General features: G+C 39.4%; 3 protein-coding genes and 1 pseudogene across 9 annotated transcripts; 3 read left to right on the top strand and 1 right to left on the bottom strand.

Annotated features, from left to right (window-relative positions):
• The first annotated feature begins 693 nt into the window (after positions 1–693).
• On the top strand, positions 694–12184 carry LOC111333507 (uncharacterized). Of its 6 annotated transcripts, none has more exons than XM_022939100.2 (5): positions 694–894; positions 3189–3274; positions 9251–9445; positions 9835–9978; positions 10859–12184. In XM_022939100.2, exons 2-5 carry the CDS (start codon positions 3209–3211, stop codon positions 10928–10930), a joined length of 477 nt encoding a protein of 158 aa, XP_022794835.1. In that variant the 5' UTR covers positions 694–894; positions 3189–3208; the 3' UTR covers positions 10931–12184. The 6 variants fall into 6 exon arrangements, with proteins under 6 accessions (XP_022794835.1, XP_088607709.1, XP_088607712.1 ...); XM_088751583.1 differs by having other exon boundaries at positions 695–894; positions 3121–3274; XM_088751586.1 differs by lacking the exon at positions 694–894 and adding an exon at positions 976–1234.
• On the bottom strand, positions 5486–7420 carry LOC148734875 (uncharacterized; annotated as a pseudogene).
• Positions 12185–12322: 138 nt separating the features above from the next.
• On the top strand, positions 12323–17508 carry LOC111333492 (beta-1 adrenergic receptor-like). The gene has a single exon (XM_088751581.1). The coding sequence runs from the start codon at positions 16017–16019 to the stop codon at positions 16971–16973; it is 957 nt and encodes a 318-aa protein (XP_088607707.1). The 5' UTR covers positions 12323–16016; the 3' UTR covers positions 16974–17508.
• A 2947-nt stretch (positions 17509–20455) lies between these two features.
• On the top strand, positions 20456–24188 carry LOC111333479 (uncharacterized). 2 transcript variants are annotated; one of them, XM_022939053.2, is made up of 5 exons: positions 20456–20611; positions 22054–22148; positions 22498–22674; positions 23221–23355; positions 23955–24188. In XM_022939053.2, the coding sequence occupies exons 2-5, from the start codon at positions 22062–22064 to the stop codon at positions 24045–24047; spliced, it is 492 nt and encodes a 163-aa protein (XP_022794788.1). In that variant the 5' UTR covers positions 20456–20611; positions 22054–22061; the 3' UTR covers positions 24048–24188. The 2 variants fall into 2 exon arrangements, with proteins under 2 accessions (XP_022794788.1, XP_022794789.1); XM_022939054.2 differs by having other exon boundaries at positions 20471–20611; positions 22057–22148.
• The last annotated feature ends 2016 nt before the right edge of the window (positions 24189–26204 follow it).

The raw sequence follows: 26204 nt of genomic DNA, 5'->3' as shown, positions 1-26204 counted from the left end.
GTTTATGTTGAATTTAGGGAGAGGTGGGTGCGCAGACAGCGCAGTTGTTCAGATGCGGACATTGTCCTGGGAAAATCTTACACCAGCAACAAGATAACGAGCATACTCAGCCTCGATACCAGGGCCTTGTCCCTTAGTTAGGGTGGGGGGGGGGGGAAGGCTCTGGGAACAAGGTTGGAGCATACTATCACATGGTAAAATGGCAACATGAGGTATACCATGATAGCCTTTGCCTTACAGTTCGATCTAAAAGTTTTCATTTCATAGTTCACTGCATTTGTTTCATTTTCAATTTAACTAAGGACAATTCTGAGCAAATGGTCAGTGACAGCGGAGACATTGAGAGCTCTTTGTTACTAAGTAGTTTGTCACTATTTTTCGCCAGGGGGGTCACATGGTTTTCAGGGGGAACGGTGGGGAGGGGTCAGTCATCGCCAACAGAGTATAACGGAGGGACCATAGAAAATTGACTGCCGATTAACTGGTAATTGGGGGGGGGGGAACATAACACAAGAATATTACAGAGCCACGGTGGGGATTAGGTAAAATTTACCGTGACTCAACCAAAATCCTCCTTTCCCTCCTCCCCCTCCACAGGCGTTAATTAATGACCGGTGCCTCACAAGCGAGCGTTTGATTGACATTGATTGTGGCTTTCACATGACTTTACGACGAGAATGAAAGTCACATGAATTTCAGTAAAAAGTGAAGTGTTTACCCTTTCTCTTTTAGTTTCATTTCCCGGTTCAAAAACGGTCCAAAACTAAGAAGCTTAACTGTTTATGACAGCGGATTTCTCCTCTGTTATCTCTGCTGTGAACATTTTGTACCGGTATCTTATTTGACCCTTCCTCAAATTAAAGCGAAAGAGTTCCAACGTTCAAGAACTCCAAGGTCAGTGGAGAGACATTGTTCAGTGGTAAATATTTATTCTGTAGCTTAATTTGATCTTTATCGTCCAATGTTTCACAATTTCAGAGTCTCAAAAGAGCGCAATTTAATTTTTAAAATAATTCAGGATAATCCAGTCCTCCGTTTGCATTTTATAAGCGACCTGATCGATGATTTCGCGTTATGTGACTTTGGATCTCAAGGTAATGCGAGTCGGGTACGGTTAGGGAAAATAAACCATCGCCAACACCGGGAAGCGTGTGAAATACTGAAAACTCTCTCGATATCCCGCTCTATCCCAATCATTTTGAGCGAGGCTATATCTCCACGTAACATCATTGAGGTACGTATTTTAAAAAACGGTGACCAGATCAACAGAGATCTTTATTATAGTGAAATATATCGAAAAAAAAAAAAGAAAAACCGCGGAGTAAGAATTATATTGATGATGCTGTGCTTTAAATAGCTCCAGTAGATGCTAGTAGATGTTTGTGCCAGTAATCGAGATGTTTAGCCGCCTTCCGGATAAATAACTGGATCCAAAACGGAAAAGTCCAGACTTGATCATGAGGAGCAACTACTCTTGCCCTTCAAAATTATTGTTCACACCTCAAATATTGTTTTCAAAATCACTACTTATTAAAAAAACCATGTAATGAGGCGCGAATGTCACGCGATGAAATCATAGATTATTAAAGAAAAGGCTGTTACGTGAAAGTAGTTTGCGAGGTCCATCCAAATATCAGGGTTAAACGAATGGAAAAGATAAACCACGTTTCGTCAGAATAACTGAAACAAAAATTTAACTTACTAAGTGAATTTAATGCGTGTTTTTCAAGAACTCCGATATCAGCTAATATAAAGCGGTTATTTTGTTACACCTGCTGACAAAATGCTTCAGCTCGGCTGTCTCGGTAACATCTGATGTAAGTACTGTTCAAAGTCTAATGTTCAGTTTTCACCCTTTTGATCCTCGCTAAAGGATCAGTTTTGGAAAACTATTGAAACAGCTGTAACTCGCCGTCCAGCATGGCCGCAGGAGACCTTAGTTTAAGAGAAAATGGGAGGAAATGTTTGTCGGCCTGAATTTTGAATTAGCCTGCGAGTAGGCCGCTCTCCTTAATTTTGAAGTGAGGCAAGAATGGCGAACACGCAATACTATAGCTGGTTAGTGAAGCGAACATCGCTCTTCTCCTCGTATCTTGCAACCTCGCCGCCTGTGCGGAAGCCTCTAGAAGAACCTGCGACTAATCTTGACTAAAGGGGACAAATTATGATGTTTTGAGTTATTCTGTGTCTTGTTAGAACTTGTTAACAACAATGATAGGGGAATCTCGAGAAAAAAGGTTCGCGGGAGTCAACATTAGCGAGTATAGGTCTCTTACGATGAAGCAAAATTCATCTTGAGGTAATCTGAACAACCACGTCTATTCAGCGGAATTTCAACAGATCGAAAATAACCTATTTTTGAAACACTTCTGAGTTATTGATCCCTCCCCCTCACCTTCCTGCTTTCCATAGCTTGGCTATCAGAAAACAGCAACAGATGCAGAACATTCGGCTCTTAGAATGGTGTGAGATAAAGACAAATTAACGGGGGTTGTACACCAAAAATTTCTCTTGCCATCAACACGTAACCTTTTAAAACAATTTGTTTTCACCTCCTCCAGATTAATAGATAAAGGACTGTGAAAGTCATTGTAATGATATTGTTACAAGCTTTATGAATGATACTTAAACTGACTCCCAGAACAATATATATGAGGCAAATTGAATCTCATGAATTTCCCACGATGTAATCGGTGTACCTTTTTGTTTGGGAAAAAAAGTGAATGAGGGAAAACGCGCTCCGCAACTTTTTTTTTTCTTTTTTTTTTTTTAAAAAAAAAAGGAGAAGAAAAAAACTGAAGGTGAGAGTCAATCTCCACTGACATTTCATTACTTGCAAGACAGGATGAGGAATACCTCTCTTGTTACCTGTTAATTCGTTATAAGGTGTATTGAAATTGTATCACCAGCTTTGGTTTCTTATGTAATTTGTTCAACTTTTATAATTTTCAATATCGTTCAAAAGGCTTTGAATTGTAAATTCAACCAACAGGGTCCGCAAACGGCCTCAAAGAACTGTGTTATGACTTGCAAGTCTACTAGGAATCTACGTGAGGGAAAATTAGTTAAACATTATTTCGATTTCGTCATTACTAACCCCTTTATCTTATCCTTTGCTAGCCTCTTGGGTTCGTGCTCTCCACGATTTGTACTAATTCACTTTTCACTGGCTGGTATTCAAATTCCAGAATATAACAAGGCACGAAATATGCCGGCCTCTGTGAATTCTGGCTACTTGAAGACCATTGAGGGAATGCTGAAAGTTCTAGAAATTGTAAGTTTTACTGAAAACATTAAATTAAATTATTAAATTTTATTAAATTTTTTAGCTCCTTTTAATTTTAAGCTGATGCGTACGCTTACCATATTTGTAGATTATGGTATATTGGCTCATATACCATAATGGCTAAGCCAATAAAAAGTCTTGAATTGCATTATCCAATGATCCTGTTTTTAATAATAATTGATATCATTATATGACCTCGATGGCCCCGCGCGCGGTTTTTTGTGAAAATGCAATTCTTTCCGTCTCAAACCTGTCTTGAAAGAAATAAAGAAGAACTATGCTTAAAAAGACTGAAGAGGAATGAGACGAAGATAGAGAATGAGAAAAAGTGAGAAGGATTGGACAGATCATAGAGGGAGAAAGAATAACAAACAAGCAAAGAAACTAAAGGCGAGGGACAAGTCCTTAAAGAGTTTAGCACCGCGTCTACGTGAACCGTGAACGGCAAGAGTGACCACGTGATCTTGTTTTTCCCGCCATTTTTCACGTTTGCCGGTTGCGTTGTGCCGTTACTGCGTGAGAGTAACCAGTCTCGCGTTTGCCGCGTTGTTAAGATTTCCTTTAGTTTTTCTCTCACAAAGTTAAAGTTAAGAGGCTGTCCGCGTAAGAACCGACCACTCGAATTTCGGCCGATCACAGAATTCCCTCAAATTTTTACTGTGAGATATTTGATCTAATCTATCGCCAAATATTATATTTATTTGGTTCGTAATGCTATTTTTTCAAATTTTTGGCGACGGGATGCGAAGACGGTCAAAAACAAAGAAGTGTTGATTTCAGAGTTTATTTTCAGCTTTTCGCTGGAGGCTCTAAAACCTTACCCACTTGTTCAAATAGCATAAATTGGACATATGGATCATTTTACATCTCTTCTGTTGATTAGTAGCAAAATATGTAAATTCTGAACTAACAATGGAGAGTTGCGCTGTTTTGAAAATACCACACAAACAGCACTTTCCAAATTTGAGCTAGTGTGCTGTTGTTCCGAGACGCTTTTCTCAAAAGTATAACGGGATCTGGAGTCCTCACCACTGTGCGTGTTTAGTACTAGGGCTGGTGTGCCGAAAACAACAAAAACATTTTTGGCGACTAGTCTTTTCGAGCTACAGGAGCTCGATGAACTTTACTAATTTTCAATGTTCAAAGTGCATATGACTTAATTTATGCATATCTGTGGTTACTCCATTTCTCGCTCAAAATCAATGTTTGAGGCAGTGCTTATTCTCAAAACTAGCACGGTTATTTTGTTAAGGTGAAGATGTCCATAAATTCATCTAAAGTTGCCCCGAAGTTAGCAATTACGAAGGTAGAAATGAACATCTTCTGTGTGAAGTTATGTTTAACTGTCTCATGCGGGCTGAAACATATCAAAATCCATTAAGTTGGTCTTGACCGCTGTCTTATGCTGTAAAAAAACTAAAATTGCTGTCAGTTATAGATTTAGAAACGCTCATTCAAAATATGTTATTATGAAGAGAACTTCATGTCTTACCAGAGATCTCCACTGGATCCGGCTGATTCAGTCATGTGTCACGCTCTTTACATTGAAAATGTCACGGATTCAAATGTAACTACATCGCACCGAAATGGTTTGTGTCAAGAGTGATACTTTTCCTGTCTTTACTTTATTTTTATTCTATAATTGACTTCATTATGGACCAGTAATTTGTTTGTAGACAAGTATGACGATGTCGATTTTAGGTGGCAAGCAGGTTGAAATGCCTGTGTTTGTACGTGATACCGTAAAATAATAAAAGGTAAAGTAAAAAAAGTAAAATACAAAATCAGTGGCCACTAAAAGATTAATGAACTAAGTTTTTTCTTTAGTTTCGATAATCACCGCCGTTGATTCACCGTCTATTTGTGTCTTTAAATTGAACTGACTTTTTCTTACTTGGTTGTTATAGATTAATTGTAAGTAAACGAGTTTAATTGGAGAGATTTAATTACATTGCGTGACTTATACGGGTTTCAATATATTGATTGATTGAGTCGGCGGAAGCATTTGCAGCTATGCTTCTACGTTTTCGCCATTTTCCTCCATTTTTATATTTTCTTTGTTTTATCAACTAGTCTCTCTGCTACCAGAAAAGCAAAGCTCTACTCCTCGATATGTTCTGAAACCCTGAGTACGCCGAACCAGTCCTAATCAAAACGGATCAAACAATGTTCTACATTCTTAGTTTAGACCTTTTCTTATCAGTTACAGTCACATCCTTCTAAGAATGTGGAAAGTTTAGTTACCAGTTCTTTTTTCCTATCTCGGGAACCATACGGAATCTCAAGAAATTTAAGCATCTCCTTAAGCATGACTACGCTGAAAGTTTCAAGCTTCTTATTGCGTGAGAGGTCACACAAGCAGTATGAGTCACAGCAAATAGGGTGCTTTAGACCAAGCTGGCTGGCAACGTTTTCCAACATTTCACGTCTTTCTTGCTCCTCTTCCTCAGCGTAAACCTCCTCCAATTCAATTTCTCGGCTTCCCTGTCTTCTTCTTGCAGCCGCCAGTCTCGAGAAAAACCCCTGCACTTGAGTCTTCGTTAGCCAGTCCTTCCTTTCAAACATGCGGGAACCATCTGGGCTTCTTGCCGTTCTCATGTCTGCAGCTACTTTTCCGGGATCTGCCTTCGTACCGGTTCTCTCTCCGAGGTCAAATTTCGTTGTAAGATACTGTTTAACTTCAGAAGTGAAACGCACGGCTTCCTGGCTTCGTGGCTTATGTAGTGCCCAACCAAACAGCATATCACTGCTGGGACTACCAGCTTCTTGCTGGTGCTGTCGCATACAGGCCTTCTCGTTGGTCTAAGTTGTCAGGTGTCCAGGATGAACCTTCGATTCCTTGTCTCACATCTTGTAAAACCTTCTTCAGCCCTTGACAGTCACCGCAAGTGGATTGGTGCTCATGCGAACTTTGATGTTGAAAGTCGGGCTCTACAGGATCACTTAGCGCAAACCTTCGACAGTGGTCAGCACAAGTGGAGTCATCTGGTTGACAGTGCAGGCGGTAGTCAGTTTTGAGATAGCGTTTAGCATCTTGTAGTTTTTGACGAACATACAGGCACCAATCTACCTGGTTGCCTTTGAAGTAAAGGAAATTAAAAATACACCAACTGAAAAAGAAACAGAACGTTCCTACAACACACCTTTGAGATAGGACGTGTTGTCCAGTTTGCTCAGGGTACAGCCAATTCTTTTTTCGGGTAATGTCTTGGCGGTGTTTCTCTCTGCAGGTTGCGCAGATTGCTGGTAATTCACACAAAAACATGTTTTTTTAACAGGAAAAATCGTAAATTAACGAGCTGAGCTTGACCCCGCCCTTTTGACGCTAGGAATTTCATTTGAGGCGAAATGAGATTCGTGCCCAGCCACCACCAATTTCAACCCCCCCCCCCCCCCGCCCCATCCTCATTTCAGGGTACCTCGAAATAACAGCGTCATATCCCCTCTTGAAAGACAAAAACAATAACAAAAACCGTTGTTTCTCCCAAAATAAGCCAGAATAATATGAGTTCTGGATCTGCACTTTTCTAATATTTCGCAACGATTAAAAGCAATGAGATCGGAAACAGTGCCGAATTACATGAAACCTAGTGAAATCTGCGCAGTAGCCGTAGCGACTCGAATCAAGCCCTACAAGGGGTGTCTTCCTGGGCTTTCCACGTCATAGAAAACACAGTAATATATATGTATACATATCAGTAAAAAAGGCTCCAAGAACAATGTTACTTACGCGAACCAACAGGCACGGTCTTTCCCACGATATATTATATATCTCTAGCTATTTTGAAATTAACAATATGTGCTCCAGATTTCGCTGATTTTTTTCCACAATGTCTAGGTTACTGGCAGGTTTTCGGCGCTTGCCAGTACTTTCCCAAGGCATAACGATGAGCAGGACAAACCGTCATCTTCTCCGACTGTTCCTCAGTGATATCTAACAGACCAGCTCTTGCTAATATTAGTTCCCTCTTAGAAACACTTTCCCTCGACAAGTGGTGTTTAAAGAGATGTGCGCTGATATCAGCGTTACAGCTATTCAAAGCTACAAAATCTGTACACCCATGGCTATTTCCACATTTTCCCCTTGTAACACTTGAAAACGAACACAATTCTGCCATTCTTGAAGCAAACAGTTAGAATCTTCTCTATAAAAAGCTTATTCCCGTCGCAAAGTAAATATTTTGGACGTCTTACGCAAAACATTTGCAAATTAAATTATTTCAAATTAGCCCAATTAATGAAACGCTAAGGGAAAAAAAACACACACACACGAAAAAACAAGACATGAAGGAAAAAATAAAAATTAAAAGATAAAATTTGGAGGTGATATTCAAAATCAAAAGACGGCAATAAAAGTGAATAATACTTGTACTATACCTAACTGTATCACCTAAAAACAAGGACATTCCGACGAGCTTCTGCCTGAAATCGGCACTGCTGATATGTTTTCCATAAAACTACATTTTCTGTTACACGATAAGGTAAATTTTTAGTGTTAATTGAAATAAAAAGAAGTAATACTCCTGAAACTAACCATTTCTTTCGACAACTCGAAAATACCTGCGTGCGCTGTGGTCAAAAATGGATCCGTGATATCGATTCTCAATGTAAAGAGCCTGACACATGACTGAATCAACCCATTCTTGTGGAGATGTTCTCAAGCACAGATAAGACACGAGGTGCTACATATTTTGAATTAACGTTTCTTAATCTTTAAATGACAGCAATATTAGTTTTTTACAGCATAAGACAGCGGTCAAGACTAACTTAATAGAGTTTTGTCAACATGTTATAGCCAGCATGAGACAGTTAAATGATAATGTCACACAGATGTTCATTTCTACCTTCGTAATTGCTAAATTTAGGGCAAGTTTGGATAAATTTATGGACATCTTCACCTTAACAAAAGAACCGTGCTAGTTTTGAGAATAAGCACTGCCTCAAACATTGATTTTGAGCGAGAAATGGAGTAACCACAAATATACATAAATTAAGTCATATTCACTTTGAACATTGAAAATTAGTAAAGTTCATCGAGCTCCTGTAGCTCGAAGAGACTAGTTGCCAAAAATGTTTTTGTTGTTTTCGGCACACCAGCCCTAGTACGAAACACGGACAGTGGTGAGGACTCCAGATCCCGTTATACTTTTGAGAAAAGCGTCTTGGAACAACAGCACACTAGCTCAAAATTGGAAAGTGCTGTTTGTGTGGTATTTTCAAAACAGCGTAACTCTTCATTGTTTGTTCAGAATTTACATATTTTGCTACTAATCAACAGAAGAGATATAAGATGATACCATATGTCCAATTTATGCTATTTGAACAAGTGGGTAAGTTTTTGGAGCCTCCAGCGAAAAGCTGAAAATTAACTCTGAAATCAACAGTCACTTTTCTTTGTTTTTGACCACCCTCGCATCTCGTCGCCAAAAATTTGATAAAATAGCATTGCGAACCAAATAAATACAATTTTTGCCGATAGAATAGATCAAATATCTCACAGTAAAAATTTAAGGGAATTCTGTGATCGGCCGAAATTGGAGTGGTCGGTTCTTACGCGGACAGCCTCTTAATTTCCGGCAAAAGGGCATCAAAACTATTCTTTGTAAGTCATTCAATGGCGCCTTCAAATTCATCGTGACGCGAGCTCACACGAAGCTAAAGGGGCAAGGTTCACGCTATTTTAGGTGAAACTTGAAAGGGCAAGTTGGCGTTTGCCGTTTCACATAAACGCGATTCTAAATCTCTCCAACCTCCTTCCCAAGGGGAAGGAGGTTGAAATCTCTCTACATATTATTATCAATCGGGGGCAGAGGGCATCTAAGGACTTTGAGGGGAACACGGTTTTCAGGGGGAACAGAGGGGAATCAATAGTAGGAGAGTATAAAGGAAGGACTATAAGGTCCCTTGCTACAAAAAATGAAGGGTAGTGGCTCACATGTATTTTTATTTAAATGATACAAACAGGGTGTCATTTGCGTGGCGTTTTCATGCCTGGCTGAATTTGACCGTACGCACTTTTGGCATGAGGAATATCGATCGCGGTTTGACTTCTTCTTGGCGGTGTTCGCCATTGGCTGGATTTTCGTCTTGTGTGTGTTTCTTACATTCATCTTTATATCGGAATGGAATATAATAACCAGAAGGAACTGGAATATCTCGGTAGGTATATCAGTGCCGTTGATGTAAATCGAAAGTGAGTGGAATTTGTTTTGAGAAGTGTCTAAATTCAGATGAACCGTTAATTAGATCAACCAGTTAGGAATGACCCCTGATTACCAGTTTACGGTAGAATCATGTTAACCTGCAATGAAGCCACGAAGACCGCCAGTTTCAAGCTGACGAGTGATGCAATGATTCCAGACCCCTCACGGACCTTACGCTAGCTCACTCAGATTCGCTTGTCCTGCTGGCTTTTTGCAGGCCTCGCCATTTGTGTCACAGGGCTGGAGAAAACCTACTTGCAAGATAGAATCTCGACTCCCCAATGATTCTCAAAACTCCAAATAATTTGAATAATTCTACGCTGTTCTGTTTCATCCTCTATGCAGCTCGTAGTGTTCTACATTGTGTTTGTTTTCCTGTTTTTAATCTCCTCCTCTCTCATTGCGGACATTTTGAGGGACATCTATGATGCCAAATGGCACAAAATTCCTGGTCAGCAGCGGCTCACTAATGTTCTGACAACTTCTGTGGTAAGTACGCGCAAAAAGTGTTTGCAGTAGGTCGATGGGGGGGGGAAGGGAGGGGTATTCTCAGCATAAATATGATGGGGGTGATCCTACCCCCTGGATGAAATATTAGGGACTTTAAGCAAACCACGACGGCGACGGCAACGAGAACGTAGAAAAACAATAGATCTAATTGGCAGAACAATAGCCCAGCACGTGCGTTTTAAAACTTTGTACATTTCTTAGCCGTCCTTTGCAAAACAACAACGTGAAATCACCAAAATTTACGTCGTCTCCGAAGCGAAACCGCGGCGGCAAATTATTTTAATTTACATTTGGAACTCAACGCTACTTTTACGCGTTATGTTGAGTTTGAGGTCTGGCGCCCTATGAGACGGTAAACACATGCAGCCATTTTCGAAATTCTAACTAAAAGTAGAAACTCGTTTTTTAATCGACATCTTCCGTGGCGTTGCCGTCCTGACTGCTTAAAGTCCCTATTGAGCTGGGCGACTCAAACGCTCCAACCAACAGTCGAACCTGGACGATGAGGAATTCAGTGCACCGACCGTTAAAACACTGCGTCTCTCTCCCGTTTTTTAATGTAAGGTGCTCAGTAATTTTTTATATTTCAACGTAGAGGCTGTTACTTTGCTTGCAATTTCTTAAACCCAATATCTTACTTTGCAACGCAATTGCAATTACCCTAGTACTGTTCTCAAGGCCTTGTTAAGCTAGTCTCTTGGTTGACCGGTTGATTCGATTGCAACCCTGTAAAAACAAATTCGAAGATTAATTTCTCGTTGAATCATTAATAGAAATTCATCCCGTAATAATTCAGTTCTTTATTTTTTCGCACATTCTTTCTATTTCCCTTTTTTTTTTCCTTTTTCTTTCTTTTCAGTGTTGTGGCTTTGTTTCGGCAGCTCTGTTTGTCATGGATTCTGCGATTCTGTATAAGAAAATCAATGCCTGACGGAGATACCTTGTCGAAAAGTCCCTCTATTTTTCTTTAAATTAAACGTAACAGTGTTTTAAATAACAGAAGCTAGAAGAACGTAAGAGTATACATGATATGCCATTTAGAATGGAAGTGTGCTCACATGCATCTCCTTGGAAATTTTATAATTTTCTTGATCCAAGTACTTCCTCAGTGGCGCCAAATTTTCACGGTTAAATCGGTTTGTTGGCGCGTGATTTCAGAGTGACCATGGCGTTTTAAATGGGTTACGTCAATCAGTAGAATCATTATATGCGTCAGAGAGACTGCAGACTGTAAAAATAGAAGTATGTCCTAAAAAACAAGGAATATATATCTCAGCCATGGCGTGGAAAGTATATACAAGTATTCACTAATAATTGCGTGCTGCGACTCTAAAGAGTAACCTTACCATTCGAAAACCGTCTTCAAAGATTCGCTTATGAACGCCGCCATTTTGAGAACTGCTCAGTGCACACTTGGGATACAGTGGTACCTTTGGAGTCAAATTTTAACAGGAGACCGCCATCTTTAGAGCACTTCGGAAACCTGGCCGCATACGGGTGGTTAGTTAGTGGGTGAATCAAGTGTCATCAGGAAGCCACCATTTTGAGAGCGGCTCAGCAAACTGGCCACGTACGGGGGATACATTGGTATTTCGTTGAGAATTTTTAGCAGGATGTAGACAGCAATTTCCTAAAACTTGACTACTGAAAACGCAGGTGTTACTGAAGAGTCTCTTGAGGTGTTTAAGTCAACATTGGGCTAAAAGGAAAACCTTCTCAAAAATTAAACAAACAATAAATGGAAATTTGTTTGATGAAGAGGGCAGAGGAATCTAATTTTTTAAGAAATTACTGTCCTTCGTGGTTGAGAGATTCTGCTGTAACAAATTGAAAGAAACGGAAACTGTGTTAAGAATAAAACTGAGATATCCCATAAAAGTTACAACAGTGGTACTGAATTATGAGCAAATGGGACAATATGATCTTAGAAGAGAACTTCAGGCCTACTCTGGGACCTTAAATTGGCTTAAGTCGCCTTTAGTCGCCTAAAGTCGCTTTAAGTTGCTTTAAGTCGCTGTTGGTTACGCAATGTTATAAGGGTTCCACCCTTCCCAATTGACCCGATTGACCCCACTCTAATCATATTGTATTTATTGCAAGGGATTCTGTAAATATTTTTGAGAGAGACTGTTGCTAACTTTGATTTTATCACTTTAGTCAAATAAAATCGCTTCAAGTCGCCTTATTAAGTCGCCTTACGTCGCCTTACGTCGCCTTAAATCGCCTAAAGTCGCAATGTCTTTTTTGCCAATTTTGCTTAAGGAGGCTCAAAAGAGTATTTTTTGACCGCGCGGAGAATGGATTCCAAGATACACGCAAGCTAATTACTCGCGAGAGAAATAAGCGATAGCGCGCGCGATCAGATCCGCGGGCGAGTTGTAAACAAACATGGCCGCCATGAGCGTTTCATAATTGCCGGCACCTCTATTGTTTCCAGCGTAAGTGGTTGTTGGAGAAACAAAAATGGAAAGTTTACCTCTTGAAAGCAGGTAGGAAAATGTTTGGATGGCAGGATTCTTGCTGAAAGTGGTCAAAAAAATTTTATTTAACGAGCGAAAGGAGGATGGTGAAGTCGACACCCCATCAATAAAGTCGCGTCGAGTGCATTCGGTACCCGGTAGATCTTACTTTGTTCCGCGAAAAATTTAAGTGGATACCTCTGAGTGCTACGATTTGTTTCGCATTGAATTTGATTCCCAATAAAATGAAATGACCGAAAACTTTCCTAAACAACTCACTGGAAGATGAAAAGGAAAATGAAATCATTGTTGGATCCAGGATTGTAAACATTGACAGTTTTATTGAGAAGTGTGAATGTTGCCATATAAATAAACATAATTTTCAGTAAACAAGAGATCGTAAAAATGTAGGTGAGACTTTAATTCTAATTCAACCACAGACGGTAAAATGAAAATAAAATATTATCTTTAACTTGTGTGAAAGATTGTTGATATTTCCCTTGATAAACTGTAAATTACAACTACGAAAATGCAAACCACATTTGTTAAAGTGCCACTGAAACGAAATTTTCATGCCTGAGATTTTTTCACATTTTAGTGGTTTGAAACACGCTGATTATCGTTGGCTAATTTGTTTTCGCCAGAAAAAAGGGGAAAGTTGTCTTTTTTAGTGTTGAAAACAGCATTTTGGCTTCAAAACATGTCCGGGCCCTGGGAATGAATGAAAACGATTGCTGACATCACTGGTTGTATTTACCTTGCTAGCGTGGGTCTTTTCTTTTTCATTGTTTGTATTTATACGGTCCTCCATAATGTCTGAAAACGAGCCCTCAACGGGTGAATCTTCTTCCGAAGGGAGGGAATACGTGTGCCGGCAGTGATGGAGAAGATTACTATGCATTTAATGACGATTTTGCGCCGTAACAAGGCGAGCCTTGGCTTCTAGGGAAGACGGCGATAACAATGGCGGCGGCGAAGATGAAGAAGAACACGAAGATGGTATTTTGCCCTCCGGTTTAGAACAACGTTTCGAAGGACGAGTTCCTTTAGACAATTGGTGAGAGCTCATAGCCTGTGTGATTTTTTATTTTTCGATTGAACCTTCAGGCTCAAGTCTAAACATTTCTGTTTACAGGTGTACGTGTGGAAATTGCAGTGTTACACACTTAACTGAGGCGCGTGAAGTTAGTTGCTGTTACGAAATACTCCAGACGAGAGGGAAGTTTACATTTATCGGTCTCGATGCGGAATGCATTTTGAACCATCCCGCCTTTTCTCCATTAACAAACCGTACTGTTCTTAAAGCAACAAACTGCGTATTTATTCCTCGTCCAAACGCCAAGCGGAATTTCACACCTTTTGTAAGCACACACTTACTATTCTTTGCTCACGCGAGGACAAGGCATTTTCTTGCTGCTGTACACCCTCTTTGGTTGGCACAGCATCCTTCTTTAACCATCGCTTTGTTTGAAAGGAAGCTAGAGCCTTCCCCGAGATTTAGATCGAGTCGCTGCTCAAAGTTTGACAATTCGAAATGCACGGAACACAGTACTGATATTTTCGATGGCTGCCGCTTTGTCCGATGTCTTCGCACGAAGCGAACCCATTTCTCGCAAGTTACATCGTCACGAGGAAACATATGCATCGATGTGCCCTCTGTTCTGAAGTTGTTAGTACAACTTACATTTCCGGGCCCACCAGCAACACAGTACTTGCCCAAATACTTTTTTTCGGGCTTCTCAACATTTTTGCCGCACTCCATGCTCATTTGGGGTTTACTCGGAGTTCTGAGAAGTATACAACCAGTGACGTCACAACACTGTTTTGGCCGCGCCAAGATGGCCGCCAATTTTGGGCTCGACTAACCGAATTCAAAGGGCTAGAAGAAAGCTTTCCGCGCTCCGTTGGACCAAAAAAAAAAAAAACTCACAGCGCTTGTTAGTAAGGTTCAGACTTTATTATCATGCAAAAATCAAAGATATGAAAATTTCGTTTCAGTGGCACTTTAAGAAAGGATTGCAAAATTTGTTTTGTTTTCCAATTAAACGGAATAGTGAAAGTTCACGGTTATGAGAGTGGCAAAGAGAAAAAATAAGATTTTCTTCAGAACTTTTTTGTGATAGACTATTTTGTATATGGGCCACTCAAGGTAATGCGTGGGTGTATCTTGCAGCTGTAGTACGTATCACTTTGTACAAAGCTCGAGAAGTTTGCTTTTATAACACCTCCTGCTTATCCTGTACAGTGTCTTTATTAATTCAGATCATTTTTCGAGCATTGGTTTGTGAACAAAGCAATTATATTCCGTACTTATAGTAACTCCAACTTTACACTTCACACTTTTATTTCACTTTTTTTATAAACTTACAAGATATTTCTTTGACCAGCAGATTGCAAATGCTATTCATGGCGGGTCAATTTTTTTTCTTGAATAACTAAGTTTAATTACACTGGAAATAAAACGGAATTGAAGAATTTTAACATAAAAAGACAAAAGATACTCAAGAAAAGAAAAAAGAAGAAAGACGAAAGACGTTCATTGTAAAGGAGAAAAAGACTTACAGTTTCCAAGCGTACGAAACATATTGTAGAACTGGTTCAATTGTGCTGTGTTTTTATTTTTAGCATTATCCCATAAGGCTCTCTAGAATATTGAGAAGAGCACGTTTTTGAGGGATTTCTTTGACAAATTTTTATATTCAGCAGGTATCTCATTCCAGATTTTGACACCAACTCCTTTCAATTCATTTTATCAGGTACCATTGGTAGATTTTGTCGCTATTTTTTTTCCTAATTTGTTGGAAAATAAGTGGCATTAACTTTTACAGGGATTTGAAAACGTGAGTTGCAACTGACAGGTTGTACAAAATGTAATAATTCTTACAGATCTGTGATTAAAAAATCGATGAAAAATGACCTCTTTGCTAATGAAAAATGGGAGCGTACTCGACTGATCGCAGACAAAAAACAAATATTTCGTTGCCTATTTGTTTAACCATCAGCAGTGTTTACTTTTAGTAGGATCTTGTAAGCCTAAGTAGTCATGGAAACAGTAATATTTTGGTTAACAACTTTAAAGATTGCTTAGTTAGATCGTAAAGTAATTTCCCCCGGGATCATCGATTTACAGCTAAACGAGAAGGTGATATGAAACAAAATTATACGGTATTGATATGACGGTTCCAATTCAAAAACAAATTCTCTTTGATAGATTATGAGAAACGCATGACAGGACGGAAAATACGTGCATTTAGAAGCCTTAAAAAAACTTTTCTAAGGCTTTGTATGGGACAACGGGAGTGTACTTACAGTGCACGCATTTTCCGTCCTGTCATGTAGTGCACATTTACGAGAACGTAGGTTTTGAGCTCGGCGGAGGCAATGCCAGCTGCAAGTTACTTTTGATTAAAATGTGGGTTTTAGCGGAACTCTTGCCGATTGTCAGGTGACGTTCGAATATAAGAGTGTTAAACGAATTGGTTTGACTCAGCAGGCACTTGACACGACAACCACAAGTTGGACTTTTTTGTACCCAATATCATTCCAGAATTTTCTACCATGTCAGCTTTGGAAGAACTGCGAAACTTTTACTACGACCGGCTCTCCCGTGAACTTGTGTCTCGAACAACGCTTCAAGTTGTGGTAGAATCAGTGGTGATGGCTTTCGTAGCTCTGAGCGCTTTTCTTGGAAACATATTGGTCTGTGTAGCAGTGACTCGAAACCCGCGTCTCCATACACCCACGAATATCCTGATCTGCGCCCTCTCTGTGACGGACATCACGATGTCGGTGTGTACGATACCTCTAACCGTTGGTGTGCTGATATCGGGGCGATGGATCTACAGCAAAGCAGTGTGTCAATTCCAAGGATCCTTTCCACTGACATTAGCGGTTATATCGTTACAACTCATGGTTACTATTGCCATCAACAGATACCTGTGTGTTATTAAACCCAGTCTTTATCGCCGGATCTTCACAGTGAGGAAATCTCTTGGATTTTCCGTGGGTGTCTTCTGCTTGGCATGTCTCCCGACTCTGTCTCCGATGTTTTACGCCCGCGACGATTACGCCTTTCACCCGGGAAAAGCATACTGCGCCTTCGCTATGGAGAAGAATTTCATTTTTGCCCTCTGTATGGGAATGGGGTTTATCATGAGCCCCTTCATCATCATGTCGTACTTGTATTGTCGGATCTATTGGTCGGTACGTCGTGCGGCTTTCCCGCAGAGCGGCAACGCCGATGCAGAAAGCCAAAGAAATGCGCACGTACAGGAGGTCAAAGTGACCAAAACTCTGGCGGCTGTCCTTGTTGGCTTTTCTCTTTGTTGGTTTCCAGTAATGATCATCGACCAGATCGACATGACCAATGGCGCGCCAATGTTGCCGAGAAAAGTTTATTACTTTTACGGTTTGTCAATTTACATGTCCTCTGCCATCAATCCCGTACTATACGGACTCCTCAACAGGTCATTTCGTATCGAATACAAGAAAATCATCACTTGGAAGTCTTTATGAACACTTCAGTAAATTTTAGCGGAAAACTGTAACGTTGATCTATGCATGTCCGTATACTTTTAGCCTGCAAAAGCTCGAATCCGATTCTTATTGCTGTTTTAGAAAGCTGCCGCTGTCGTGGCGCGCAGTACTTTTAGAGTTATGATAAACCGGCACGGGTAACGAGTGAAAAACCGAAAGAAAATAATTGAAACTTTATCATCAATAAAAAGGCCACGAGGAGTTGGTTTACATGTATAATCTCAGGAGCACTAAGTATTGTTAATTTTGTTCTGTGTTCAAGCGAAGAAAGGTTGGTTTTTGGCTTAAATTTTGGGCATTAGACTTGAATGTGTTTCGTTTAATCGCAGACGGATATTTTGCATAAGATTGCTGCTGCTTTCCTTAGATTCGATTTCAAGCGCACGACCAAGCCACGAAACCTTTGTCAACGTTTATGTTTATTTATTCGATTCCTGAAAGGTCTTGTTAGCATATGTTTCATATTTCAACATTGCATGGAATGTTAAATAAATACAATAGCTTTTCTTCTCCATTTGCGTTTGGTGGATTGCTGTCTGACTTTCTTTGCCATTAAAGGCGGACGAGCGAAAGCATGAAGTAATTTTGAGCTACGTAAAGTAGTTCGGACATTAACTTATGTGGCATCTGCATCTCCATCGACAGTAAATTGCAGACGAACCATATACAGGAAGTTTTCACCATGTAAAGTAGTTGGGTTATTGTGTCAAACTGAGATGTCTGTTTAGGCTTCGGCGTTAAAAAAAGAATTTGCATATGTGGTAGGGTTGTATCTGAGTAGAGTTATTCATAGGTGAAACGTTAATCGCGAATAGAACTCTGCTATCATGATTTGAGAAATATCTTGAATTATTTTGAATATTGTGTTTTCGGTTCTGATGCCAACACTACAGATATGCTTTGACATCTTCAGAATAGCTTTTTGGGAAGGAAAAAGAAAGTTTGTCTCGTTTTTTTATTATTTCCAAAACTTCATACGGTATAAGACCGGGGCCAAAATGTGAAAGGAGAGCGTTTTGATCCGTACTAATTCTAAAAAGGCGGTTCTCACCATTGTTTCAGAAAAATCCTTATTAAAAATCATCTTGATACGTCTTTTGAAACCCATCTTTCATCTTTTTTGTTACGGTGAATATATTAAGTTCATATACTTTGAACTGCGGTTATAGATACGAATGATGCACGATCCTCGCAGTAGAGAGCGCTATTTATGCAATAGCGAAAATCAGACCTGAAAAAAATCAGGCCTGTACGGGATTCGAACCACTGACCTAAATAGTGCTCTCTACTGTGAGGATCGTGCACCATTCGTATCTATAACCGCAGTTCAAAAGATATAAACTTCGTATGTTCACCGTATCTGATTTATCATCACGGGTTTATTACGAATCAACTTAACGGCCTGCTCCCAGTTGGCTTGTTAGCTCAATTGGTAGAGCGCTGCACTAGTATCGCAGAGGTTAGTGGTTCGAATCCCGTACAGGCCTGATTTTTTCAGGTCTGATCTTCGCTATTGCATAAATAGCGCTCTTTACTGCGAGGATCGTACATCATTCGTTTCATCTTTTTGAAAAAGTGTGACTGTAATGAGTTGAATGAGAATACAGAAACAAAACATATTTACTCAAAACTGGTTCATTATTTATCGGTGGCCAATTTACCATTTCAACTTTGTTCAAATTATTTGGTTCATTATTTGGTTCATTATTTGGTTCGTTATTTGGTTCATTATTTGGTTCTTACTGGCCCGCCTTAGAATTATTCTTTAATATCGCACCATCTTACAGAGGTTCTTTATTTCATTCTTCTCAATTCAACAGGGACATCAACCCATTCTATTTGCCCTTCGAACAGTAACTTTTTATTCTCTGCCTGACGATCGCAAAAAATTCCTTACAAAAGAGCATCAGTTTTCTACGAAATTCAAAATAGTGATTGCAATAATTTTAATTCAACGCTGGAAGTATCTTTCTTTCGCTCAAACTGAATCGAAGCACACAGTTATGAGCATAAACAATGTATCCGCACAACAAGACAATAAGTTTTTAACGAAGCAAACATATGAATACTCGAGGATATTACCTTTAGCACATTTTCCAGCTGCCGGATAAAAGACTTTATAGCTCATTTCGAAAACAACTCGTTTTACCTTCGCTGCCTTTTCGTCACTTCCGAGTAAAACAAACTCCATTTAGCAGATCTTAGCTGTTACCAGCGACAACGGATGTTTCATTAACAACTGTATCCAGAATGAAGACGTACGCCGCAAGGCACTGTATCGTATGGAATTTAAATTCTCGTGTAAGGCCCCACATCAAGAAAGCGCATGGCTAAAGAAAAGGCGTATCCAAAATTTGGAGAGGGTTATGGCAGGAGTCTGTTACGTACATAGCTCCTCACAATAGCAAGTTTGTTCGGTTGCGTCTATACTTTTCAAACGAAGTAGTAGTATACACGTTCCCCACCATACGAATACATGTCTTTTTTCAAATTTTCTTGGTAGCACAACACCTAGCAGTCGTCGAAAATGTGAAGCTATAGAAGTTTTCGTTAATACCTTTGAGACTACTACGGTTGTTTTTATTAAGGCGGTTACCCACCCCATCCCCCCCATTCCCCCCAACCTTTTCTTGTCCTTAGGTGAACAACCTCTTGGCGGATCTCATCACGATCTTGTTGAGATCTTTCCGGAATCTAGCTTGCCTCTGGAAGAATGAAGATTTATGAACTTCAAGTCGAAGGAAGCTAAAAAAGATCAAACTGTTATTGGTAGATGAGGGTGAATGCGCCCCTTCATCGTCGATGCGTAGCGATATTTTGAAGTTCCTTGAAAGTAAAAATTTCATGGTGAAGTGTCTAAAAAAAGCCCTTTTCAAAGTTATTTGGTTTAAATCAGGTTTTAAATAGGTATATTCAAAGGTGGAATATCTTGAGACGGATCTCCCTGATCGTATTGAAAAAACTCAGTTTAGGCACAAAACTAGGCGTATTGCACCTTTTAAAAAGTGCTCAATTGGCCTTTTATTATTTGAGTTATTCAGTTTCTGGCGCAAAGCACTTTATCACAAGAAGCTTCGTCGGAGGTCACGTATATGACATATGTATTTGTGGTGCTAGCATTACATGATAACCTCTTATCTAAGGATCTAAATTGAAAATGTACCCTGGATCAGTAAAACCTTCAAGGGTTCCTGCAAAATTAAACATACTAAACATCTCAAACAGAGCTATCGAGTTTTCATTTATTGTCTTAAAATACCCCACTGAGTTGAAATTATTGTGCGCTGTACGAGCTTAAACTAAGCTAATAACGGTTGCTAATTACAATAAAGTTATGCTGCATATTTCAGACCTTATGTCATTTAAGATTAGACCAATCACTCAAGCATACTTGCCAACATTAAAGTACCTCATGCAAAACACATTAACAATTAGCATATTCATTTGAGAGTGCAGCTATATTGCGGCTCTTCTGTGTTGTGGTTTTATCACGGCGGTTTGTCGTGTTTTTTTGCGAACGCAAGTGGGGCTCAGTGAACATCTTTGTACTGAATTGTGCCATAAACAAACTCAAGATTAAATTTCCTTCGAAGTTCAGCCGAAGTGTTTACGGACAGGTAAGAACTGAAGCGTTTGATGTAATCATAATTTGGCGATCGAGGCGTTTGTGTACAATACATCGAAATGAACCGTAAATTTTGAAAAACTTTCAATTGAAATTGCATGTTGGAACTAGTTTCAACGTGTTGTCGTACTTAATACTTGACTGAAAGTTTTTAGAAGCTTTTTAGTCATTAATAATCAAAACATAAAACGGTTTCAGTTAAGGTCCAGTTAAACACTCAACGAAGTTTCTGTTGTAAACAAAACGGCAAAGTGATACACATCTCGGTCAATTATTTCATCAGGACATGTAACCTTGGTTTGCCACAACTTCTATCGAAATTTCAAGTAGATTTCCCATCAGCTCCCAGCTTGCACAGAAAAAAGCAAAGCACTTTGGCCGGGCTAGTTTTCAGAGCGCCGGCTAGCATGCAAATCATTCTTTATTATTCTTATAACGTATTCTAACAAACATTAAAACATCAGTTTGTCGGAGCGATGAATATTTATCACGAATAAAAATATAAAATTCTCCTAACCCTATGGCTGAAGACTTCATGTATTAAACTCAGTTAATTTATCTTGACAATCGTGACAATTGAAGTCTTTATAATGTGAAACTTAACTTTTAACATTTACATGTTTCAAACTACTGATCCGTCTGGAAATTTCCAGAGTTTTAAGAGAAAGTAAAGTAAGGTAAAGAGAATTTTTTTTTTCCCACCTGAGGCCCGTTTCTCGAAAGTCCCAGTAACTTAACGGGCCCGTAAAAGCTGCTCTGTTTTCACTCAAGATGGAAATTTCAAAAGTTTTGAAAATGTTACAATAAAACTATCAGCTAAAGAAACAAAAGGGACTGGCTTGGGTGTTAGAGCCAGCTTTCCTATCTTTTAAATTTTGATTTTAAAACATAGCTTTGGGCCCGTTAAGTTGCTGGGACTTTCGAGAAGCGGGTCCCTGGTCTTGAACAGGCCTGCCATTGACAAAGAGTAGAAGAGGGGGTCCTGAAATAATTTCTGTTATCAAATGGACCTTTCCGATAATATCAGCCGTAGGATAATCTTTTAGGACAACAGCGACAGCAACAGCTTGAATTTCCGGCTCTTAAAGATTTACGTAGCAATGGAAGAACCTATCAAACACGCCTAATAAATACATAACCTTAGTGAATCTTAGTCGGGATGATAATCAGCTTGTAAAATAATCGCTTTTTGAAATTTTCCTTAATTAGTCTTCCTTAGAGCTTAGTGTGTCCGTAAAGAGGCTTAAAAGTTAAAGGCGTTTCTATCCCTTTGTCAAAAATTCGTGGAAAGGGTGCATCTCGATGACAATGGAAAATATTTTGGCAGTGGGACAGTTTTCTTCCAGGCTCAAAATCATCGCTTACTGACAAATGAATTGACGCAGAACACTCATTCAAAAAGGAAATGTTTCTCCTCTTGTTATTTTTTTTCAGCAGTGAAGATGGTTAGTTATCCAAATAGCAGCAGACCTGTTATCAATAGCGGCTATATTTGTTCCATACGAGGATTTCTTAAGATCTTAGAGAGCGTAAGTTGAATAAGTTATCCATTTACACCCTAGCTAACATCAGCATGCATATTCTCCATACTGTTCTCTATACATTTCCTAAGATGCTGACAAGGAGAATTCGTTTAACAATCAAGAGCTTCTTTAGTTGTTGATCATTTCCTTTATTCTCACGAGCATGATCCTTGATTCAGGGGTAGGAGAAGTGAGTGTGCTTTTCGGTATCCGTATTTATCGATAACAGCGCACTCTTGTATACAGAAATCTTAACATTTTTAGAGCGTTTCAACAGTTTTAAAGCTGGTTGAAGTTTTGATTAATGAACACACACCTATTGCGTAGACTTACAGCGCTTGCTATCTCTTTCTAGGTTGTGCTGCTGGCCTCCTTCATATTCGGCCAGCTTTATGAATCGTTTTACAGTCCCCCTCACCTACCTTACTTCTTTGTGGTTGTATTTGTGGGAATGATGCTTCTCCTTCTGCTGTATACCTTCTTTCTGTTCTCGTTGGAGAAGCGGTTTGATACCTTCAACTGGTATCTTATGGTGAGTATAAAATCAAGGAGGAAAAGGATCTTGAACCCAAAATATTCCATTAAAATTGTCAGTTCCTCAAAAAGTCATATATATATATCCAGCTGGGCTGTGTTTCTCAAGCATGTCACATAGAGGGAATAGAGGGCGGGCGAGAAGTAATTTTGGACCCTTCTATCAGAAAAACTCTTACATCCGCCACTGCAAGGAGGGAACATCGCCTACCATAAATGACAGTCAACATTTGGTTAAAAAACGCTAACTTCTTAAAAAATTGCCTCAAATTAGGTCTGCAGACAAATATCATAATTACTTTGAAAGCAGGCTTTACATAAGCGTCGATCAAACAAACGCATGTGCATTCTGTTTACTACCTTTACACGGACGGGTGGGGCGGGTGTAAAAAACGGGGAGAGTGCTACAAGGAAGGACAAATGTCCACGCTTTCCGGTGTAAGCTTTAACTCCCTTTGAGCAAACTTGTTATTACTTACTTGAATATAATAAAACATCGACTGAGTTTTTCCACTGCCTTTTTTCCCCATTTATCATGTTACAGGACGTAATCTTTTGTGGTTTTCTAGCTGTTATGCTTACTGCAAGTGCTGGACTCCTGGCTAAAGAGGCAGACTTCAGGGAGAGACACGGAAATAAGTTTTCTGGTTGGCTCTACGATCGTCTCGTGGCTGCAGTAGTAAGTTAATTTTGGGATCAGCAAGTGTCTGTGGCTTTTTTTTTACCACCAGTTTTTGTTCAGATGCCGACAAAAATTCGATATTTCTGCTTGGATTGACCAATTACAACTGACTTTCTCTACGCAAGTGTCGCAGTCAATGACATCACGTCATAACTCGAGCTACAAAATCGAATAAAGATCTCAAGGTTATATTTTTAATAAGACCTTTGCAACTTTATTCACAACTTCGGGACCTTTTTGCACTTCTGCACAAACTATGGTTTAAATTAAAAGACATGCGGACGATATTAAGTTGGGACCAGATCAAAAGGAATTCTTCTCGCTTTTTCTCAAATTTCAAAACTTGCTTTCCTTTCACGCTCGAAGGACCGTTATAAACAGAAACCCATTTTTGAGACGTCCTTTGAACATAAAGCATCAGATAAATCTCGGTATCTGAGTAATTTGCGCACTTACCCCTCTCCGATCCCCTAGGGCTAATGTTAGGTTAGGGGAGGGATGGGTGCATAGAGCTCCATAAGTACTCTTTCAATAGCCATCACACATTCAAATTTCTTTCTTTTTTTTTTTTTTTTTTTTTCTTTTTCTTTTTTCAGGTTCTGGCTTTTGTTGTCGTGCTGTTACTCATCATCGATATCATCGTCAGTTTGTTTCAGTATCGCCGTTTAAGACGATTGGGGCAGCATTAAGGAGATCCATGAATACAACTTCGCGATGATCTCTTCCATTGATTAATAACCAATGACGTTGTCACGCAACGGTGTTGCTGTTATGTTTGCTTTGAAGGAGCTGTGTGACAACCCAAAAGCTAACTCCGCAGAATACGTACGTTAGCCCTTTATTTGTGTTTAAAAGTGTTTCATCTGATTTGTTGTGCTTTTAAAATCATATTTTCACCTGAAAAAAAAAAGTTGACTAATTATGTTTGAACAGTTCTTTTTTTGTATAGAATAACACTACTTTTTGCACCAGGCGATACCTGCTATAAATCGTGAACATGACTCCTTCCCCATTTAATGCTGCCCGTTTGTAGCTTAAAGCTCACGGAATCACGATACAACGTTGTGTTTGGGAGAACGGAGCGAGTAGGTAGTTAAGGGGGTCAATGCGTCAACAATTAAGTCGCCGACTGTATGTTCAAAACCTAAAATGTGAAACACCAGACTTGTAATTGATTATAACTAACTTGAGTGTAATTTTCTCACATGAAAAATAAAAACACCTTTCTTCTTGTAATAAAATTGGAATCTTTTTAAATAGGTTATTTTTTTTAGCTCTTTTTCCTGAGAAATACTCGACATATCAGCTCACGTTAGCATAATGGAGCACACTTCTCCCCTCGAAGTCTCCGCCCCTTAAATTGCAACGACTTTCTTGGCCGAGAGACATGGCAGTCAGACCGACAACAAAGTTTTCAACTCCTACGATTAGATCCGCCGACCCAACCTGTATATTGTCCCATTGCCTTGTTCCAAGAGATTTTGGTAATGGATACCATGGCATGCTCTCCCTCCCTTACCCACCTCCACCACAGAACGTGTTTTTCAGCGTATTGTGATATTTTCCTTTCTTTGCTCGTTCTTCAGCAGTTTTCTCCCTTTTTCTGACCTCCGGGAACTTATTTTGAGGTATTTTTCAAGGGGTGAGGCAAATTCGTCTTCAGGGGTCGGGGGGGGGAGGGTATTTTCACCTGGATTCGCTTGTGAAACTCATGAATTTTGCCCCTTCCCTACACTAACGTCATCATGATCAGGAAACCTACAGAATCCGGGTATGCTTATACTGTAAATCGATAATCGAATAGCCATGCGCTCATTTAATTTTTGTCATTCAAAGTTTAGTCTTAGCTGACTTTATGAAAACTAATTTTCTTCTAGTGGCAGTGGTGATTGATGTCATATTTGTTCCAGTCGTGGGCGCACTGATTGAACTGAGTAAATATTTGCATGACATTCTTTTGTCAAATACATGAATATTAAGGTAGACGTTGCGACGTTTTAAGAACATACTCTACCATCAAATATTTTTTCTTCTCTTTCCGACATTGCACACAGATGATATTATTTTCCTATCGCTGCAGATGTCAATTACCCGGGCCCATCTCGACTGAATAATTTTTTCCTCCTTGTTACTGTGACGTCATGGCTTCTTGTGATCGCTATAATTGTGCGCCCTCGATTACCGGGTAACGCTGACTCTGAATAAAGAGAAGTTTTAAAAGATTAGGTAATTTCCCTCCAAAGATAATTATAATTTCCAGTCAAAATACCCTAAGAATTTTCGTGAAAACTTAAACAAAATATGCCCAAGATGAGGTCTACTTGGGACTAACAATTCATTTTCAAAGGATTTTTTCGCAGTTTAATCTCAGTCATTAGATTTTCAGTTAACTGAATATTAGTCTAGACCGTTCAAAAATAAACAGTCGTGTGTTAAATAGCCAAGGCGACGATAGCAGAGCGATAAGAAATTTAGCATTAAAGGCCCTTTTAAACGGTTTCAACATTTGACTAACACTCGTTCAACAAATGTTGAACAGATGTTGGGCAAATGTTGGGCAAATGTTGCACAAATGTTGAACCGATGTTGGGCAAATGTTGGACTCAACTAAGTTTTGCAGAGGCCTTTTAAAAGGCCTTACAAAGGCCTTACAAAGGAAATGTTGAATCGATATTGAATGCAAGTTTAAACCGATTTAAACTTGATTCTACACGCTTTTAACAAGCCTTTAACATTTTTTTTTTTTTTGCGTTTTCAACAATGTTGGACGACCTTTTCAAACGCACTGAACATTTGGTTCAACAAAGTGTTGGGCATGTTGAAGCAAATGTTGAGGGAGGATTGGT

The sequence above is a fragment of the Stylophora pistillata genome, chromosome 3, assembly GCF_964205215.1.
Source record: "Stylophora pistillata chromosome 3, jaStyPist1.2, whole genome shotgun sequence".
In the NCBI taxonomy this organism is placed as follows: Eukaryota; Metazoa; Cnidaria; class Anthozoa; order Scleractinia; family Pocilloporidae; genus Stylophora; species Stylophora pistillata.
The sequence above is the reverse complement of the archived record's forward strand: the minus strand, read 5'-3'. Positions and strand labels throughout refer to the sequence as shown.

Bases quoted from the DNA above. Each gene is read 5' to 3' on its own strand.
- LOC111333507 (XM_022939099.2), top strand. From the start codon at position 2,033: ATGGCGAACACGCAATACTATAGCTG. The intron at 2,059-3,120 runs GTTAGTGAAGCG...ATCCTTTGCTAG, and splicing joins AACACGCAATACTATAGCTG to CCTCTTGGGTTCGTGCTCTC. The intron at 9,979-10,858 runs GTAAGTACGCGC...CTTTCTTTTCAG, and splicing joins ATGTTCTGACAACTTCTGTG to TGTTGTGGCTTTGTTTCGGC.
- LOC111333479 (XM_022939053.2), top strand. From the start codon at position 22,062: ATGGTTAGTTATCCAAATAGCAGCAGACCTGTTATCAATAGCGGCTAT. The intron at 22,675-23,220 runs GTGAGTATAAAA...ATCATGTTACAG, and splicing joins CCTTCAACTGGTATCTTATG to GACGTAATCTTTTGTGGTTT. The intron at 23,356-23,954 runs GTAAGTTAATTT...TTCTTTTTTCAG, and splicing joins ATCGTCTCGTGGCTGCAGTA to GTTCTGGCTTTTGTTGTCGT.
- LOC111333492 (XM_088751581.1), top strand. From the start codon at position 16,017: ATGTCAGCTTTGGAAGAACTGCGAAACTTTTACTACGACCGGCTCTCC.